Source organism: Macaca fascicularis, chromosome 13 (assembly GCF_037993035.2).
Source record: "Macaca fascicularis isolate 582-1 chromosome 13, T2T-MFA8v1.1".
In the NCBI taxonomy this organism is placed as follows: Eukaryota; Metazoa; Chordata; class Mammalia; order Primates; family Cercopithecidae; genus Macaca; species Macaca fascicularis.
This window is the reverse complement of record NC_088387.1, coordinates 6,961,951-6,981,208: the sequence shown is the minus strand read 5'-3', so window position 1 is coordinate 6,981,208 and position 19,258 is coordinate 6,961,951. Positions and strand designations below refer to the sequence as shown.

Sequence of the window (19,258 nt, the reverse complement as noted above, 5' to 3'; positions counted from 1 at the left end):
ATTTTTATTAAAATCAAGATATTTAGACAATTTAGAAGCAGCTTTATATTTCAGGTTTGGAAGGAGAAAGACAAATGGGCTTCTTCGATGGCCTTTCTACCACTGCAGCAGGAAAATGAGTTCAAGTCATAAAAAAAGATACATTCAGGAGAAAGCACATGTCTTTAGTAACTAGCATCCACGGGTTATATTAGAGGACAAGCAAGCATCCTTCAAAGAAAAACGAACTCTGAGTTGGCATCAGAGAGCATCTCAAGACCTCATTTTTATCATTTACAAAATAAAAATGCCTGATAACACCTTTTCAAATGCCCATTACAGATCTAAAACACTATTGTCAGTTTAACATTTATAATCTGCCATGCACAAGGCACTGTGATAACCGATAACAGAAAAAGATGAAAAAAAAGCCAAAAAATACAAAATAGGTAAAGGGGTGAGATAAAAAACACAACAGATAAATGGATAAAATTTAAAATGAACAGACTGTCCTCCCTGTCCTTCAGCCCACTGACCACCGGAACAGACCCACGTGTGTATGCATAGACATAATTCACAGATAAGGCATATAGCATATCCAAAGGGATGTGGGGCACCAAGGGAGAAGGTAAAGGCTGGTCTAGGGATGGAGGATGCCCTTGATCATGGCCTTTAAAGACATATAAGATTAAATCAGCTGAGGATGGTAGAGATGCCAAAAACAGTGATGGCAAAAGGGTATTTGGTTAGTTGCATTAGTCATTTCGCCCAATAACAATGCTTGATAAATGTTTGTTAACCTACTGGTGGCCAGAAGAGAAGACAACAAGTGAGTAAAATTGAAGAGCTGGAGTGTGAGATTCAAGGTCAAATTCAGAGATAATGGGGATGGAAAATGAAATTGAAAAATAGCTTTATACCCTAGGGTAAAATGTCACACCCTACAAATGCACCCCTAATAAATACGTGTTGTTGATGTCATTGCTATTAAACTCTGTTTATGGCTGTTTTGTTTCTAATGTTCATTTTTAAAATAAATATTCCAATTATGAAATAGACCTTAACCCCATTGTTCACAGATTAATCCTATAGTGTGTATCACATCTATCATTGCTACTGACTAAATAAAGCAAATTCATAACAAATTTTATCTCTGATAAAACATAATTATTGCATATTGAATGTGAAATCAAGATCAAATCAGTTTCATTTTGGAGGGAGGGCAATCCGACTATGAACTCACCATAGTTCACAGGGACTACATGTCCTTTTCTATAAACACAGGGGGCTGAGTCAGGTGACTTCAAAGGCTCTTCTAGTTCTAATTGGATTATAAGTTGCATATGCATATTGGCAATGTGAATTACTGACCAATTGCATTTGTATTTCAATATATGGCTTGGATCCGATGCTCGTGATAGAAAGTTCTTAGGAATTCTTAGTGTCTAATTCCTGGGGTGATTAAATTCTCTCACTCACAGGGAATTCATCTAAAGGTATCCCACACTAAGAACACGGAAGAGCCTGCAAGTTTGCTCCCAGTCCTTGGAAAAAATCTTCCTGCTGCTTATAGATTGATGTCTAACAGCTTCAAGATGGCAAACTCAATAGCTCTATTCTGAATTCCAGAAATCCTTCTTTCACAGTCACAGGAAGATAGACTCTTGAGAAACACCAAAACAATCTTGTGGACAATAACACTATTTTTTTTGGAGCAAAGGACTGTGGGACCTGTTATGGTCCCTGCCGTGTCCACGGTCAGGTGTCCACCTCGACTGAACCTCGACCAAAGAGGCCTTGCCCTCACTCTCCCCTCCAGACTCACCCTCCTCATCCACTGCATGAAACAGAGGTTTGGGCCTTAAAGCCACACTCCTTACTCCACCCAAGTACTCTTCTTGGCTTGTGTTTCTTTGATAACCAGAGTTGAATGCCTTCCTTCCTCTGTGTAGGCTCTTCATCGGGATTATTTCTTGTGCCTCTTGTTTCTGAAGCGACCCTATCCGAGAGAGTGCGCTGAACATGATGGATGGGGATCCTGGATCGCTGCTGTCATCATCTAGGAAAACATCATGGCAAGAAGGGGAAAGAACAAGACTTAAGATCAGAGGTAAGACTTAATATCTGCATGGCAGGAAGTCAGAGTGAGGCAAAGCCTTGCCTGAGGTTTCAGCTCTTCACTCAACTTTCTTATCAGCACAATTTTTCCTTCTTGAGGACACTGCCCGAAGCAGATGGGAGGACAGAAGCTATAAGTGCAGTGTCATAAATAAATAGAAATGCATGAAAAATGGTGTATCAAGCCAGTCTCCCCAGGCAAGTAGGGTCGTGTCATTTTACAGAATCAGATCAGTTGGCCATAGACATAAACCATGGGACACAAAGATGCTTGGTCTTGTCCAAAGCCAACGCTACACAGAAGGTTATGTGGTGCAGCCATCTGAAAGTGGTTGCTTTTATCTTGGTTTGCTTTTTAATCAGTGGTTACCAGAAAGCATTACATCTGAATTCCAATCCTTTGATACAGAAAAAGTCAATCCTGGAGAAAGGGGGATAGGAGGGAGCCACAGCAGAGACCAGGGTGTGACCGGATGCCCTCCTTTCAGAGGAGTAAGCAGGTGACAGACTGACTGGCACTTGATGGGAACTTCCCTTTCCTGATAATTTACTATATCCCTGTCACTGTGCTCATCCTTTTACATATATCATGCCATTGAATCCTCATAGCGGCCCTTCCAGGTGAGTAAAGTTATGAATCTCACAGGTAAAGTGGCTGAGGTTTTACAAGGTTAAGCAATGCTCAATATCACAAGCTGGTGAATATGGGAACAGAGTTTGAGCAGAGCCTGCCCAGCTTCGAATCCACTTCTTACCATCAGGTCTCCTTGCTGTCTCCTTGGTGTATCCACCTGTAAGAGGGAGGGCAAGGGAAGCCAGCAGCTGTGTATGCAATGTCCCCTCTTGGATTCTCTTCCAGACCCCTAACCCATGCCTAGGACATTGCCTTGTCCCCACTTCAATGTGCACACATCTTTAAAGGAATATTTCTCACATATCTCATTTCCTCTCATTTCCTCAAAGTCTTAGCCTCATAAATTTATTTTCCCTTTAAAAATTATCCTAGGAACTTAGGTATTTTCAGACATTTATATTTAAATCTGAAAGCCATTTTCCTTCTCTCATTCTTCCTCCTAAAAAAAAAAACAAAAACTCCACGTCTAGAATGAATACGCCCAAAGATTTACACTTGAAAAAATGTATTTGGAATGTGGGACACCTGAAAATCTAAAAAATTCTGTTCAATAATGTTTCCCTAAAATGTGACCCAATTATACTAAGAAGGTAACTTGGAAATTAGGCAAGGGAGACCAACTTCTTTCAATAAAGAAAACATTAATTAATATATCTGTCCATTGTTTTCTATGACTCTCCTTTAATGTGTGCTCTGTGACGAGGCCTGGGACCAGTCCCTCTGGATCCTTGGTGCTTGAAGCACTAGCTAAGGAAACAATGGCCTGGAGGCTTCTGTCCCCAAACCCTGTTCTCTCACTCCAAGCTTTCCTGTTGAGCGCCCCATCAGTGGACAGATCTTAGTCGTGGTTTCGGTTTCCCAACCACCCTCTGGGTTATTTTACAGTGGACTCCAAGCTCTAGGAAGAGGCATGGGTGTGTGACTTGCAAAGTTTCGCTCAGCTTAGAGCTGCCCAAAATTGAAGGAAGAAGTTGGCTGGAAAGCAGAAGGCAGAAAAAGGAAGAGTGAGGACTGTGTTTCGTCCTTTTTGCATAACTCTCCTCCACATGGGCACCCAGGCAGTGCAGTTCCAGGCAGAGCAGTGGATACTTTGTCAACAAAATCTGAGTATCTGTTCTTTTACGTCCCACCTGACCGACAGCCTGAACTTCTGGACATGGGCACCCTGGCGTGAAAGGAGAAATAAGGAAGGTACTTCTGCTCAGCACAGGGCGAGCCCCAGCACACAGAGAATGAACTACCTGATGCAGGATACACTGTTCAGACACCCAAACTTGGGGTGCAACCCTCCCCACCTCCATATTTTTTAAACTTGTGGTAAAATATACATAACACAAAATTGACCACTTTAACCATTTTTTTCGTCTAACTGTAAATAAGTGTACAGTTCCTTGCATGAAGTGCATTCACATTGTCGTGTTATCATCGCCACCGTTCATCTCCAGAGCTTTTTCATCTGCCTCGATGCACATGGATTCTAAGCAGCCTCGTCATTTAAGGGGTTTCCAGGCAAGACCTCTCTACTTATAACACCAAGTGAGCCCTGAAGGCAAAAGAGCCCCGAAAGAGCATGTGAAGTCCTCCAAACCAGCATGGAGCTCCAAGACATCCAGAACAAGAAAAGTCCTGACCCTGGGGGGCAAGGGGAGAGCTAGGAAGGGAAGCATTCTCCAAGTTTCAGGCGGGTTAGCCAGGGACTGCTTGCCTGCAGAACAAGAGTCTCCACTGTCTCCCCTAGATCCCCTCCAGCCATTCTCCTGGTGCAGAGAGACTTCGGGTTTGGCGAGAAGGATTCCAGTGATCAACTGTGCTTGGCTACACATTGAGGACTATCTCAGCCTTATCCTCATCATTATTATAATCCTTTTTAAATGTATCATGGTTTATTATTTTTCATAAATCACAACCATAGAAATTACAAATTATTCACAGTAGAGTTAATTCCAAGCAAGCCAGAAATGAGTCTGCATATACAGGCATAAGTTTCCATGACAAATAGGAACAAGTATATAAAATCCTACAGACATATGACCCATAACGTATTGCAGAGCACTGATTTCCCATCTTTAAAACTTATTGAAGAAAACTGCTAACATAAGTGCTATTTCATTACTTTTCTCTCAGATTTTTAGTTTAACCACTCTCTTTGTTCACCTAGTTGAAACTTACAACCAGCCGAGTATATGTAAAAGAAAAGAAATCATTGGGACTAACAGTTCATTCCAAGTCTGAATTAATTCATGTAGAAGCGACATTGTGAAGCGTTGTCTTTCTTTCCAAGAACATCTGTATTTATCCAAGTCAAGGCTTCCTTAAGTCCCTAAGTAGTAATAGTAATAATGACTAATATTTCTTGCACATCTACTTAGTTCCAGGCTCTGTTCTAGTGGCTTTATGTACCTGTTGATATGTGTACCCTGCATGTATGAGACTGGCTTTGCATCAGGACAATACAATTGCATATGGAGGGAACCAATATTATCCTCTTCATAGACCAGAAATGACAGTGTGGAGAAGTAGAATTTTATTTTTCCTTCATATAGACTCTGTCTGTTTTTTTCCTGGCATTTTATGGCTTTGACTGAAAGTGTGACTGAGATATCCTTTAGTGAGGACATCTATTAAAAGGCTAGGATCCTGTGACCTGTTTATTAGTCTAGTGAATCATGTATGTATGTTTCCAAATGTTAAACGACTCTCAAATTCTGGAATAAACCCACTTTGCAAGGTGTATTGTACTTTTAATGTTCTGCTGTATTTTGTTTCTAATGCTTATTTAAGATTTGTTCATTAGTGCTCAAATGAGGCTGCTCCGTGGTCATCTCCTGCTACCATAGTCATGCGGTATTGATGCTTGTCTCTTAAGAAATAACTGTCGTCCGGGCATGGGGGCTCACACCTGTAATCCTAGCATGTTAGGGGGCGAGTCAGGAGGATCCCTTGTGCCCAGGAGTTAGAGATCAGCCTGGGCAACATAGAGAGACCCTGTCCCTTTGTAAAATTTTTTTCTAAAAAAATTTAAATTAAAAAAAAAATAACGGTGACACTTTCTTGTTTTCTCACTCAAATAACAAAACTAGTTCCAGGTTATTTGTACCAGGAAGATTATTTTTAAAAATTAAACTATTGACCAGGCTCGGTAGCTCATGCCTGTAATCCCAGCACTTTGGGAGGCCCAGGCTGGGAGATCACCTGAGGTCAGGAGTTCAAGACTAGCCTGGCCAACATGGAGAAACCCCGTCTCTACTGAAAATACAAAAATTGGCCGGGTGTGGTGGCACATGCCTGTAATCCCAGCTACTCAGGAGGCTGAGGCAGGAGAATCACTTGAACTCAAGAGGCAGAGGTTGCAGTGAGCAGAGATCGTTCCACTGCACTCCAGCCGGGGTGACAGAGAGAGACTGGCCTCAAAAAAATAAATCATTGGCATCATTTAGGAGAGAAAATGGATGAAGAACCCTTGTTATATAGGGTTCTTCAAATTCATCTCAAGAAAATCAACAACCAAATAGAAACAAAACAAAACAAAAAATGAGCAAAGGCAGAAACAGAAAACTTCACCCCAAGAAATATCATTGTTTACAAAATGTGAAAGATGTTCAACTTCACTAAAAATCAAAGAGATTCATATGAATTAAATCTGGCATATAAATTTTATGCTATCGTATCACAGATTACTCAAAACTTTGACAACAGCCCAGTGGTATCAGGAAAAGATCATTCTTACAGACTGTTGTTGTGAGGGCAAATTCGTGACATAATCTTTTGTAATGGTGTTTTGACAATATCTGTAAAAATTTAAATCTATATGAATTTGACGTCAACATTTTACTTCCAGGAAAATATACTAAGGGAATAATTGCTTATTTGTGAAAATACCAATCACAAGTGGTCCAGAGTCCTTATTATGTATCATTGTTTATATTTATTAAAAGTTGATAATACCTTAAGTATTAATTAGGAATTAGCTTAATAAGCTTTGGCACATGCATGTAATTCTTATTAACTCATTAAAAATGAGTATTAGATCCACATCTACTGGCATGGAAACCTATGTACAACATTTGTTCAGTGAACTAGGCAATTTATAAAAATTGCAACACAATGACTATACTTTGATTTTTGTGTATAATATGATGCAATGTTTCTGTGATTTTTTTGTGGAGGGAGGTGTCAGTATGAGTAGTGTGGGGTCAGGCAGGTATAGGAAGAATTCTAGAAGGATGTTCACCAAAACATTCTATGGTGATTATACGTTGGCATTGAGGTTGCAAGTGCTTCTAACTTTCTTTGTCATGCTTTTCTCTACTGAATGATTTTAATTTTGTATGAAGTATGTTTTTAAATCAGAAAAAAAGTTTCATTTTGAGGTAATTACATATACTCCTTAAAGATTAAATACTAAAATCCTATGTTTAGTTTACTTGAATTTCCAACGTGATTTTAACACTTAAAAATTAGGAAAATAAAAATAGATAACATGGCATGTTACACATTTTATGTCACCTTTTGCTAATAGCAAATCGTTTTATACACACATAAAAATAGTAACTTTAGGCCGGGCGCGGTGGCTCAAGCCTGTAATCCCAGCACTTTGGGAGGCCGAGGCGGGCGGATCACAAGGTCAGGAGATCGAGACCACAGTGAAACCCCGTCTCTACTAAAAATACAAAAAATTAGCCGGGCGCGGTGGCGGGCGCCTGTAGTCCCAGCTACTCAGGAGGCTGAGGCAGGAGAATGGCGGGAACCCGGGAGGCGGAGCTTGCAGTGAGCCGAGATCGCGCCACTGCACTCCAGCCTGGGCAACAGCGTGAGACTCCGTCTCAAAAAAAAAAAAAAAAAAAAAAAAAAAAAAAAAAAAAAAAAAAAAATAGTAACTTTGCTTTTATTAGAATAATAAAGTTTCAATAATTCTAAGAATTCCACTTAATTAAATATTAAATGGAAAACATTTAATCAGTAAGTCTGGTGAAATCATTTTAGTGAAATTAAGCCAGGTTTGGAGAATTCTGCTCATACTTAAATGGTGGGTAAATACTAGAACTTCAGCAAAGCATCCCTTTCACATTTCTTCAAGATGTGATCAAATTATGACCCTTGGGCTCTATCTGGCCTACTTCCTCTTTGTATATGGCCTGTCAGCTACAAATGGTTAGTACATTTTTAAGGGGCTGAAAAAATTAAAAGAAGATAATATTTCATGAAAAGTGAAAATTGTATGAAATTCAAATTTCAGTGTTCATAAACAAAGTTATGAGTTTCATCTACAAAAGAAGTTGTTTTCTTCTTTTTCTTATCATGTAAGTAACCTACATAATGTTCTTCATGTTGCCTCTTGTTCCACACCCACAGATATTTACCATCTGACCCTTTACAGAAAAGCAGCAGAGAAGCCAGGCATGCAGCTTACCTGAGAACTCAGCAGCCTTTGTGTCTCTTCCCGCAGACTGAGGATTCCCGTAGGGGAAGGAGAGGTAGCGGACATTCTTGGTGCCAGCCTGTGGGTAGCAAGTAGAAAGAAAAAGCAGAATAAGCTGCCGCGATTCAGAGCTTCACATGGCAAATAAAGGGAAGGGCCAGACACTTTGGCTTACGCCTCTAATCCCAGCACTTTGGGAGGCAAAGGTGAGCGGATCACCCGAGGTCAATAATTCAAGACCAGCCTGGCCAACATGGTGAAATCTTGTCTCTACTAAAAATACAAAAATTAGCAGGGCATGGTCACGGGCACCTGTAATCCCAGCTACTCGGGAGGCTGAGGCAGGAGAATCGCATGAACCCGGGAGGCAGAGGTTGTAGTGAGCTGAGATCGCACCACCCACTGCACTCCAGTCTGGGTGACAGAACGAGACTCCCTCTCATAAGTAATAAAATAAAATAAAGGGAGGAACACAGACCTGTTCTGTGGCATCTTGTTTGGATTACTGGCTTTTAGTTTTTTTTGTTTTGAGAAAGCAGACCACACCAGTCTCCAATATGTATTTCCTTTCCCTCTCATGACAAAAGAGACCATTAGCAACCTTTCAAAGTTACTCCCATATCCCCACTGAGGATAGGTTTGAGATTAGGGCCTGCTTCTCACCCAGCCTCCATCCAAACTGCAGGTAAGACTGGTTTGTTATGGCCTCAATGGGAAGAGTGCAGGAACACAGTGGCTGATGTGAAGGTGAGCCCAGGAGTCAGACCAGGTACTGACCATGAGGACTGAAGGGCATGGTCAGTACCTGGTCACCATAAGGTCTGGGTCTGGACTCACAGCACATCAAGTGCATTGCAGTCCCTGACCCACCCTGGAGGGCAGCACCCTATGGGCAGATACCTTCAGTCCCTAAGACCCTGAACCCAGAGAAAAAGGTTGCTCTGGTGTCTTGCACTCTTGCCTTAGGATCTCTCAGGTAACAAGGTGGGGTTTTGTTTGTGTAAATATTGATGGTCACGCATGTGAGATCCTGTACAGGAACAGGCTCAGCAGGTGACAAACACTTGCAGACTGAAGGAATGTCCCAGTCCCCAGCCCCAGTGTACCGGCTTTCCCCAGGGCAGGCTGTGGCCTTTCCTCATGCTCTCCCTTAAGGTGTTCTGGCGGCGGATCAGAATCTCTTTAGCCTGCTTCTCACTCGTTTGGGGTTTGAGGTTATATTTGTTGTAGGACAGGGTCTGCAGAGAAAATGGAATGTCAAATACGTAAGGACTCCTTCGTACAACTTTCAGCCAAGGAAGCCACGGAAACATCAGGAACCTAAGACCAAGAGAACAGGTGAGCACCTTGGAGGTCAGCTAAGCATTTGCCTTGATTACGAATGAGCAAGTTTCAGTCCTAGGAAGAAAAGTGTGTGACCCCAGGTCATGCTGCTCTTAGGGCAGAGCTGTGGCTGGAGCCTCTGCCTTCTGCTCTAACCCTTACAGCAGTCCTTCCCTTAGTTACCCACAGACTCGGCCTGCCCCATACATACACTTTCCTTTCCAGGTCATGTTTTGGATGCCAGGCCAGTGAATTTAATAAGAAAGGAAAATATCAAAACTAAACTACTTTGGGACTTTCCATAAGGCTGTTGTCTTTTAATTTTACCAATTAAGGATACCTACACATGCATGCGTGCGCACACACACACACACACAATTTCTATCAACCATTATCATCATCAATTCAGAAAGAAAGTCTCTTAACCAAAGTCACAAGAAGAACATAATTTGAGATTAAAAAAAAAATAGTCCTTCAAATTGAATCAATTTAGCTTTATGAGAACATCTTCCTTGTCCTTTACCCCAGACCAATGGAAACTTGTCATGGACCCTAGGCCAACATTAGTCAGTCCTCAGACAAATGTTTGCAAAATGCTTAACTGAAATTTCTTCTCCTTTTTGGTGCTCACTAAAGGCCCACCAGCAAATGCTCAGTTTGCCAGTAGGTGACACACTGTGTGCACTGATAAACCACAAAGTCCTGGTAGATGACAGGATCGGGACCGCAGGGGCTCTCCCTCCCAAGTGACGGATGCTGTGATGGGGATAGTCAGTTCCACTTCAATAGAGAAAATGCTGTATGTGCCCTCAGGTGCTGTGGAAGGCACAGGATTAAATAAGTGAGTACATTAGAACTACAGTCTTCAAAAGGCTTACAGTTTCCTGGAAAAGTCAAATCAATAGGGATAAGATGCTATGCATGCAGGTAAGTGATAAGATTCTGGGATCATCAGGGGTCGTAGAGTACAGGCAAAAGGCACTTCATCCAGTCTTGGATGGGAAAAGTTCAGTGTACTGAGATAAGTCTTGAAAGATGAGTGAGTGTTATCCTGGGAATAAATTCCAGGAAGAGAAAACACATGAGCTAAGACGTCAGCTGGTAACCACCTTGGAGGTGAGAGGACAGTCAGAGGATGTGCTGGAAAAGAGCCAGGAATGAGTCTGTTACACACAAAAAAATGGGGTGCTTCATTCAAAGTGTGTGAGAGGTGAGACTGGAGGGGCATGGAGGGGCTGGGGTCAGGCCACAGGTAGCCTGCCAAGGAGTACAGGCTGCATTTTTCAGGCCATGTGTTTTTTAGGTGGGTGCACACACTCCAAAAAGTGCCACAAGATGACCCACAGGGTGAGAAAGAAAATACTGATACTTCTATTTCTATTGATCTTTATCCAAACAAATACAAAGCATATTAAGCTCTATTAGTACTTAATATATGAATGTATAACGGGCCCTCACTCAGTCCATACATGAGACAGTCAAGTCAACAAGGGATTCACAATGGCATCCTCATAGGTTTCACCAGCTTGCAGTTCATTGTGTTTCAGTGTGTGTGCATCCAGTTAAGTAGATGTGTGGTTTCCATTAGCTATTAACTAAAGTAACCCTCACAAAATAGACAATTGTATTAAAAAAGTGTTGTAAAGAAGGTGTAAACTGGACTGCCAAGGTGGCTCACACCTCTAATCCTAGCACTTCAGGAGGCCAAGACATGTGGATCACTGAGCCCAGTAGTTTGAGACCGACCTGGGCAATGTGACTAAACCCTATCTCTACAAAAAATACAGAAAAAAAAAATAGCTGGATGTGGTGGTGTGAACCTGCGGTCCTAGCTACTCACGAAGCTGAGGTGGGAGAAACGCTTGAGTGTAGGAGGTCAAAGCCACAGTGAGCCGTGATCATGCCACCGCACTCTAGCCTGGGTGACAGAGTGAGAGTGACACCTGTCTCCAAGGGAAAAGAAAAGAAGGCATAAACTAAAGGCCAAGGGAACAATGAGGGAAGGGTAAATCCAACTTTCTCCTCCCAATGGGAGCTCTTTGTCATCCACTTCTGACACATTAACAGATCTGACAAGAATTTTCCCCAAAAAGTTGAAATTTGAAAATAGTTTGAAATATGAATTCTTATCTATCATTAGTAATGATACACCTCAACCTATGTGCATTTTATACATTGAAATATTAAATATTAAAAATGGTAACATGACACAGTCGTGAAAAATAAAACAAGAATTAGGAATATAGAGACAAACTTTTACAATTGTTTATCAATTTTAAAATCATGCAAAACTGAATGCAGTGTGTGTGTGTGTGTGTGTGTGTGTGTATACATACAATGTATTGCTAGTAGGATTTCCTACACCTAGACTTGGGAGGAGGTTGTACTTTTTAAGGAACACTTGGGCGGTTGGCTTCCTATTTCACCTCCCATAACCTGCCATGACCCACGTGCTTCTCTATTTTGCCTGTCTACAGGGAGCATAGAAGCCTCTATGCATATAAGGTGCATGCAAGTTTCTTCCCTCCTCTCCCTCCATTTCTGTGTTACAGTGGAGCTTGTACTTCCCACTGGACCTTGAGTCCTAAAGGAGAAAGAACTTTGTCTTATTCAGTGCAGTGTTCCTGATGCCCGGCACATTCTAGATGTGCATTAACTGTTTGCTGAAGGAAACTGAAATTGCTCTCTTCCTTTGAAAGCATGTAGAAATTCTGAGAGTAATCTGATTATCCAGGCTACTCAGGAACCACCCATCAATCTGTGACCTATCCTGGGGGTCTGGGCTGAAGCCAGTTTCTTCTCTTGTAAGTTTAGTCATAGTATTTCTCAACCTCCCTCCCCACTGTGTTTCAGAGAGCTTCCTCTGTGGTTGTCCTACCAGGAACCTCCAGAGGTGAGTCCTTTAAGTTTTCCACCCATGAAGATTCTGTCCTGGGTTTACTGAGTCGAAGGACTTCAAACAGAATTGGCTGGAGTCCTCCTAGGAGCAACAGACCCAGCAGGGCCAGCTCAGTTTTGGATCAACTCTGCATTAGGGTCGCCCAGAGTCAAACTCTGCATTCATCCTGGTCCTGTTCTGAGGTAAATCCCAATGCCCAAGATGGCCTCTTTCAAGATGTGATCAGTGAGAAATGCCCTGGCTACCAGGCCTGCATCTATCATCCAGGCTACAGAGGGCAGGATGGCTAAGGTACACCCTTTGTGACATTCCTCAAAAATGTAGATTGTCTGCTAGAAACAGAGTAAATGTATAATTGTCCTAAGTTGCATTTTCAGGTAGACTTTTCCTTCAAGAGATCAAGAGGACCACGGTGGAAGAGAGAATTCTCATGACCTTTGTAAAGCTGAGTAAGGAGAGGAAGACGGGAAGAGGTAGGACTGGTGAGTTTGACTTATGGAGTAAGCAAAGTAGAGTCAAAGAGCCACCTCATAGGCTTGTAACTGCCCTCTGTTTATCAATTGCGTTCTCCCTATTTGGCTCCCAGGGTCGTCAGCAATAAACTTCTTAAATGGAAAGAGGTCTTTGTGCTTTAATTTGAGGGCAATGAGGAAGGGAGGTGCTGTATATCTTAGAAAGTAGAACTCTGGAAAGCAGAATGCATAGGATACTTATTAAAAGAGACGAAAGGAGACTATCTTGGAAACTGCATCCAAGGAAGAAAAGAAAGGATGAGCAGTTGACCTTATTTTAGACTGGATTAGAGTCCTAGGATCCTCATCTCCATTTCCAGACCTTTCCCTAAACTTGATCTTCATCCATGTAGGGAAAAGGCTGAGTAACAGGTACCCTCTGGACTCCGGCTCTCACTAAGCTAGCCACATTCTTCAAACCAGGAAGTTGTTATCTATTATTTATCTAAGGCAGGATGTGATAGTCTTACTGAAACAGTTTCACTTGGAATGATTTGAAAGACTTGGAATTTACTCTAAGCACACTACCATTAGTGCTGACCTGTATTCCTCCAGCTGGTGCAGAGCCTTTCACTGACACATTCCTCTTAATCACTGACCTTTGAGTTGAAACAGGAGACCAGAAAACATTCACTTTCATTGGATTATGTAAGTCCAGAGTCATGAAAAGAGCACTGGGTGGGTGGGTAGAAGTCCTGCGTTCTTAACCTGGATTTGTTTTGTAACCTTGAAAAAGTCAGATAACCAACTCCACTGACCTCAGCATCTTCCCTTTGAAGATGAGGAGCTTTGTCTAGGTGATTTTGTTTTAGTTTCATTAAGACTATGATCAAGGACACAGTCACAAAACTAAAGGTCCTCAAAATGAATTCATTTCTAATCACACCCAAGTATTAGGATTAGGATGGACGATCAAATCCTCAAACTATAAAAACTTCTCATTATATGACTTCGTTAGATGACTAATTAGATGGAATGTTATTTAACTAAGTCAAAGTTTCAGAAAGATTCATTCACTGCCCTCAGAAATCTTCTTAGTATGCACTTTGGACCAGTTCCCAAGGACTAGTAGAGATTTCATACCTAGTTCCAAAATAGAAAAATAAGATATCTCCTTTTATTCAGGCATTTATTCATTATAAATTATAGTTTCAATATGGGAACCTAAACTATCTCAACTTTCTTATTGTAGTCAATACAACTGGGACAAGTGCACTGTGATCAGTGTCCTGGTGCCATCTTTGTTCTGTGGTGTGGTGGATGAGCTTCTTTGCAGAGAGACCTGCTAGTTCTGGAAAGCACCAGGCTGCAGGGCTAGGGCAGCCTGCCCCCTAGAGACGGTAACTAGATTTGCACTTCTTTTCATGCCACAGGTGCCAATTTTGCAGCAGAAACATGACAATTAACTTTCTATTCTCCAAACTAAGCAGAGAGAAAATATTCAGCAAGAGTTCACCTTACAGAGGATGACATGAACATCAGGGGACTCCTGAAGGACTGTTTTCAAGGACAGACAAGGGGGACAACACAGGTGGCTCATACACACCCTTTGCCGAACTTGGTACATGTTGGATGTCAGAATGTCCCTTATGGACTCCACATCTTCAGGGGAAAGTCTTTTGATTCCTTGTATCCTCTGGGCCCTGGAATCGTTATTGGAGAAGAGACAAACATTATTCTTTCATTTGGCAAGAGGTGCCACAAAAATATCAGTGGGCCTTGCTCTGTACTGAGGGGAATCCTAAGCTCCAGAATCCTACATATAATTTTCCTATTGTTCTAGTAAGTTGATTTGAAATGTCAGAACACGTGTCTTGACTTCAGGTTTTGAAAATACTGGTCCTTTGCCTATAGCTTATATGTGGTAATTATTCCAACCCATTTTTTGAAAAAGGTCTAAAGCGGTAACAAGTTTTTTTTTTCCCCCACAAATCTGTTATGAACTGGAATGTTTGTACGATACAATAAAAGTCAATTGTTAGAAAATGATACCGTACCATACAATCCAAATATTTTACCATTAAATGCAACAGAAAAAAATGATTCAGTCCAAGACAAACTCTTTGCTAGTTTTGTACTTACCTATCTCACTGAGGACGGGTGGCAAACAATTCACAGATTTAATACCTTTTACACACCACCACATTTTGATTAGCATTTATCTAACAAAATGTTAGTTTCATGAGTACATTTGTATTGGAATTGTACCTGTAGGATTTTATCTTTGATTAAGAAATAATTGAAGAAACCAGAATCACATTTTACAAGGGCAATTAGACTATTTATACCATGAGAGCCAGCCCAGCTCTGAGATATTGTACACCGTGACCCCTTCCCACCTCTGGAAGGGATAAAAAACCGGGTTATGCCTGTGCCCAGGTTAGCAGTCAATGCACAATTGTCCTCTGGGGATTATAAAGTCCTGACAATCCTGGGGGAAGAATTCTCATGTGACAAGTGTATTTGATTACAATCTAGTGGCAGTAATTTTTAAAAACTTTATATTACATGAATAATATATATTCCATGTGGAACATAAGAACCAAAAAGAGAGAACTAAAAATAATCAACTCCCTTTTTAATACTATCACCTTCCTTAACATCTTGATATAAACCCTAATGGGTTTGTTTGTTTGTTTCTAGCCTCAGCTCTTTTGAATTTTGAATGCATAAGGGTACTGGAAGCTTTGATATCTGCTTGCATACACTCTTAAGATAATTGGCCACAGACATGAGTAATGATTAGTTTTAATACAGGCCACCTTTTAAGTATTTTTCAAAACATTACTAGCAATACAGCCATCAATAGTGAAGACATTTTAAAAGTAATGTACATTTGATAAAAGATTTTAAAGGACTTGGGTACTGAATATCACAGAAAGCCTGGATTTTGTTTAGCAATGCTATCTGTAGACTGACTAATGTCCTCTCTACAAACTGATTGAAATCAGTTTCCATATCATAAAGCTGCAAATGTCACCTCTATTGATACACAGTTACCACCCTTGGTGATCTTAACATTATTATCAGGGCATTTCAACCTAACTGTTTAAATGTCCTTCAAATAACATTTATTCTGATTTAGATATGCCCACACACTTCCACAATCTGAACACATTCCTTTAATGTGGTGAATGTGATGTACTGCTAAGCAGAAACAACAGCGAGTCAAATAGTTCCATTTATGTGTTCATTATGAAACAACCTAATAGGAGAAACCACTGATAAAGGAAATGGTAAAATTACACTTGATATAGCAGTAGATGTAACTTGGCACTCTTCCCAGTTTATAATTGACCACTTTGGGAAGGACGAACTTAGGTAAAGTCCATTCAAGCTCTGGTTGGAATGAGCACTCCAGGTATCCCAAAGGCATCTCCCATCATGGAGTCACATTGAGAAGCTGCAACTATAGAATTATAGCAACTATCATTCTACAGCTATAGAATTGACTCACTTGGGCAAGGTGATACCTGGAGGTTTCTTCATGCCGCTTCATTAGCAAAATCGTCCCTGAAATACTCCCAGCACAAGCACAGGAGATACAGCTTTAGAAAAACTGAATGAGTGATCATTTCCATATCAAGTCAACTTATAAACCAAAAGACTCTTGTCACTGGACCATTGATTCATTATCCGTAAAGGAGATCTTCATCACCTTAAATAAAAGTTCTGCAATAATTTCAATCAAACTGGAAAAATCTGAACCTAAGTATATTGAATACAATGTTCATATTTCTCATAACGCTTCTTACTTATCTTTTATATTGATACATAATAGTCGTACATAGTTTTACGGTATATGTGATAATTTGATACATTCATATAATCAAATTAGGGTAATTGAGATATCCATTACCTTGCATTTTTATATTTTCTTTATATTAGAACCATTCAAATCATTCTCTTCTAGCTATTTTGAAATGTACAATCAGTTAGTGTTAACTATAGTTACCCTGCAGTCCTGTCAACCACCAGAGCTTATTTCTTCTATCTAAGTGTATATTTGTTCTCATTAATCAACCTCTCTTCAATGGTCCCTCATTCTTTTTCTCTTTTGATCAGTTGCTATAATAATGTAAAAAGAGGCTTCAATTCTACTATAATATCTAGTAGAATACACATATCATAGTATGAAGTTCCAAAAGATCAAATATGATTTGCTAATTTATTTAGAAGAACACATCTTTTTTTTTAAGCAGCTAAGATGTGAAGTGTTTAGAAAAAGTGGGCTCAGAGGAAGACTTGCCTGCGATGCACACAGTGGCGCCCACCAGCAGCGCTGTGTGTGCAGCTGCTTTGCATGTTTTTACAGAGGTCACCAAGATGAACAACATTTGGAATGAGTGACGAGTGGCTGAGATGATGCTGCTCCTCAGAATACAGTGTTCCAGTGTGGAAGTGAAAAATGGCATCAGAATCTGCATCCTAGTCTTCTAGGTGAGAATGTGGAAATGTGAATTTGTACCTGTCAATGTGCGATCCATTAGAAAATTCTTAGACTACAATGAAGTTACTTTAGGTCTCTTTAAAAAATAAAGGACACATTAAAATTATTTGGGAGTTTTAAAATACATTTTGAAGTTGTATGGTTGTCATTTGTTACGCCTATATATATATATCAATATTTTAATATCACTTTAATCAAAAAGTGTTTAAAGCTTCAACACTTTTAATCAGCTTGACTCTCTATCTCTGATAATTTCTAACAGCTTACCACTCATTGGTGAGATGAGCCGCTTCATATTTGAAATAGTAATCAAAGTGCATATTCTACCTATTCATAGGATTGTTTTGAGTTTCAAATAAGGTAATGCATGTAAAAGCAATGGGATTCCAAAAAATCAACATCATCCAGACTGTGCAAATAGACAACCGTGGGGGCAGTGTTCTCCTGAAGGTCATAGAATTTGAAAATCTAAACCTTTTGTAGAACAATTGCTTGAACTTCTAAAGAAAAAAATACCTGTGCATTTTGTTGTTATCATCTCATACAGAATAATAAAAAGCGAGCTGAGTACACACTTCTTTTTCCTATTATTGTATGAAGGTTTGTTTTGTAAGAAATTAGCTGCTTTGATCTCAGGAGAGGAATTCCTTTTTGCTTGACGTCCTACAGATTTCTGATGAGATCAAATAAATGCAATTTAAATACTAAATACATATTAAATATCAACTTTAAAAAATCTCTCCCACCCCAGTTAACTACCTACTTGGAGTGTAGGAGGAAAAAAAATTATCTCGTACCTATAAGGCTCTCTCACTAATCTTAAATGCATTTCTAAAGAAATAATTAACTCAACTGGCAGGCCCTGCTCCAAATAAAACTGGTTTAAAGATTGCCTTGAGATCAGAAATTAAGGCAAATGCTTATGGCTGATGCAATGTAATACAAAAATTCAAAATATGCTTTGCCACCTGGCAGACTGATTCTCATTTGAGATAAGCACCCCTACCTTCCTAGACCAAGTGCTCACTTAAGTGAGCAAAGCAATTAAGGAAGTTTCTAATGGTCTAAACTGCATTAATCAGCATTGATCCCTCAGTGAGCAGGCCAAAGGCGAGGAGTCCAGGCGAGGTGCACCTCTCATAGACTTGCATAGCTCTCTGTTCTTTATGATTATGTTTGTGTGGCCTTTTTTGTTAACGTCATGACCCTACCAGAGTATGGTGTCCATGAGGGCAAGGCCTGTGTCCGCTTCACGGTGCTTGGCACATAGGAGGTGTCTAACAGACAGGATTGGATCAAAGGTGTCAAATGCAAGGAGGTGCCAAAAAACTCAGTAACTAAGGTAAGTCAGATTCAAATGCAATATTTTTAGAAATAAAGGTCAATGCAAACAATTCTTGATGAATATAATATCAACATTTTAAATAACAGAGGATCAATATGCCTGATGTTTCCTTTGCCTGAGGTTCCACTATGATGCAGCAGAGCATTGCCAATATATATTTGTCAGCACTTTTCCATTTTAATATCAGAAGTTTCCTTAAAGCCACATGATGAGCAGCATCAAAACAAATCAACACCCCCCCCCCCCCCCCGCCAACCCTGAAAGAAAAGTCACTAAGAAATAAGGCAGAAAGCTTTGTATTATATTGAGATATCCTCAGGGACGCTAGTTAGGATTCTTCTCAGGCCATGTAAGAAATGCAAGGGTGTTTCTGATTTATTAGCAGGCAAGGGATGAAGGTGTTATCTCAGAAATAAGACTTAGGCAATAGTGACAATTTTATTGCTACCTATTCTTAGCTCTTCTTCCAACTGCCTTTTTAAATGTGAAGACATAATTGAAGCATATGATCAAGTGTTTTTACCTGCTGAAGACAACAGGATGGAATGGGGACCCTGTTCCTTATCCTAAATATATGTC

The 19,258-nt window shown here is 40.3% G+C and overlaps 1 protein-coding gene and 1 long non-coding RNA gene across 5 annotated transcripts in view; one reads left to right on the top strand and one right to left on the bottom strand.

Annotated features, from left to right (window-relative positions):
* Nucleotides 1-1,124: 1,124 nt before the first annotated feature.
* Nucleotides 1,125-19,258, bottom strand: part of SLC9A4 (solute carrier family 9 member A4) — a 59,166-nt gene continuing 41,032 nt past the window's right edge. The window contains exons 9-12 of the mRNA XM_005575176.4: nt 14,431-14,527; nt 9,257-9,388; nt 8,142-8,229; nt 1,125-2,038 (exon numbers count right to left, since the gene is read on the bottom strand). Coding sequence (XP_005575233.3) covers nt 1,680-2,038; nt 8,142-8,229; nt 9,257-9,388; nt 14,431-14,527 — 676 coding nt within the window. The 3' untranslated portion in view covers nt 1,125-1,679. The remainder of the gene's footprint in view (nt 2,039-8,141; nt 8,230-9,256; nt 9,389-14,430; nt 14,528-19,258) is intronic.
* On the top strand, nt 10,196-17,336 carry LOC141408307 (uncharacterized). Of its 4 annotated transcripts, XR_012421979.1 has the most exons (5): nt 10,196-10,314; nt 12,327-12,366; nt 12,555-12,663; nt 12,750-12,854; nt 14,077-14,214. It is a non-coding gene; the product is annotated as an uncharacterized lncRNA (long non-coding RNA). The 4 variants fall into 4 exon arrangements; XR_012421982.1 differs by lacking the exons at nt 10,196-10,314; nt 12,555-12,663; nt 14,077-14,214 and adding an exon at nt 14,258-14,397 and having other exon boundaries at nt 12,315-12,554; XR_012421981.1 differs by lacking the exons at nt 10,196-10,314; nt 12,555-12,663 and having other exon boundaries at nt 12,315-12,554.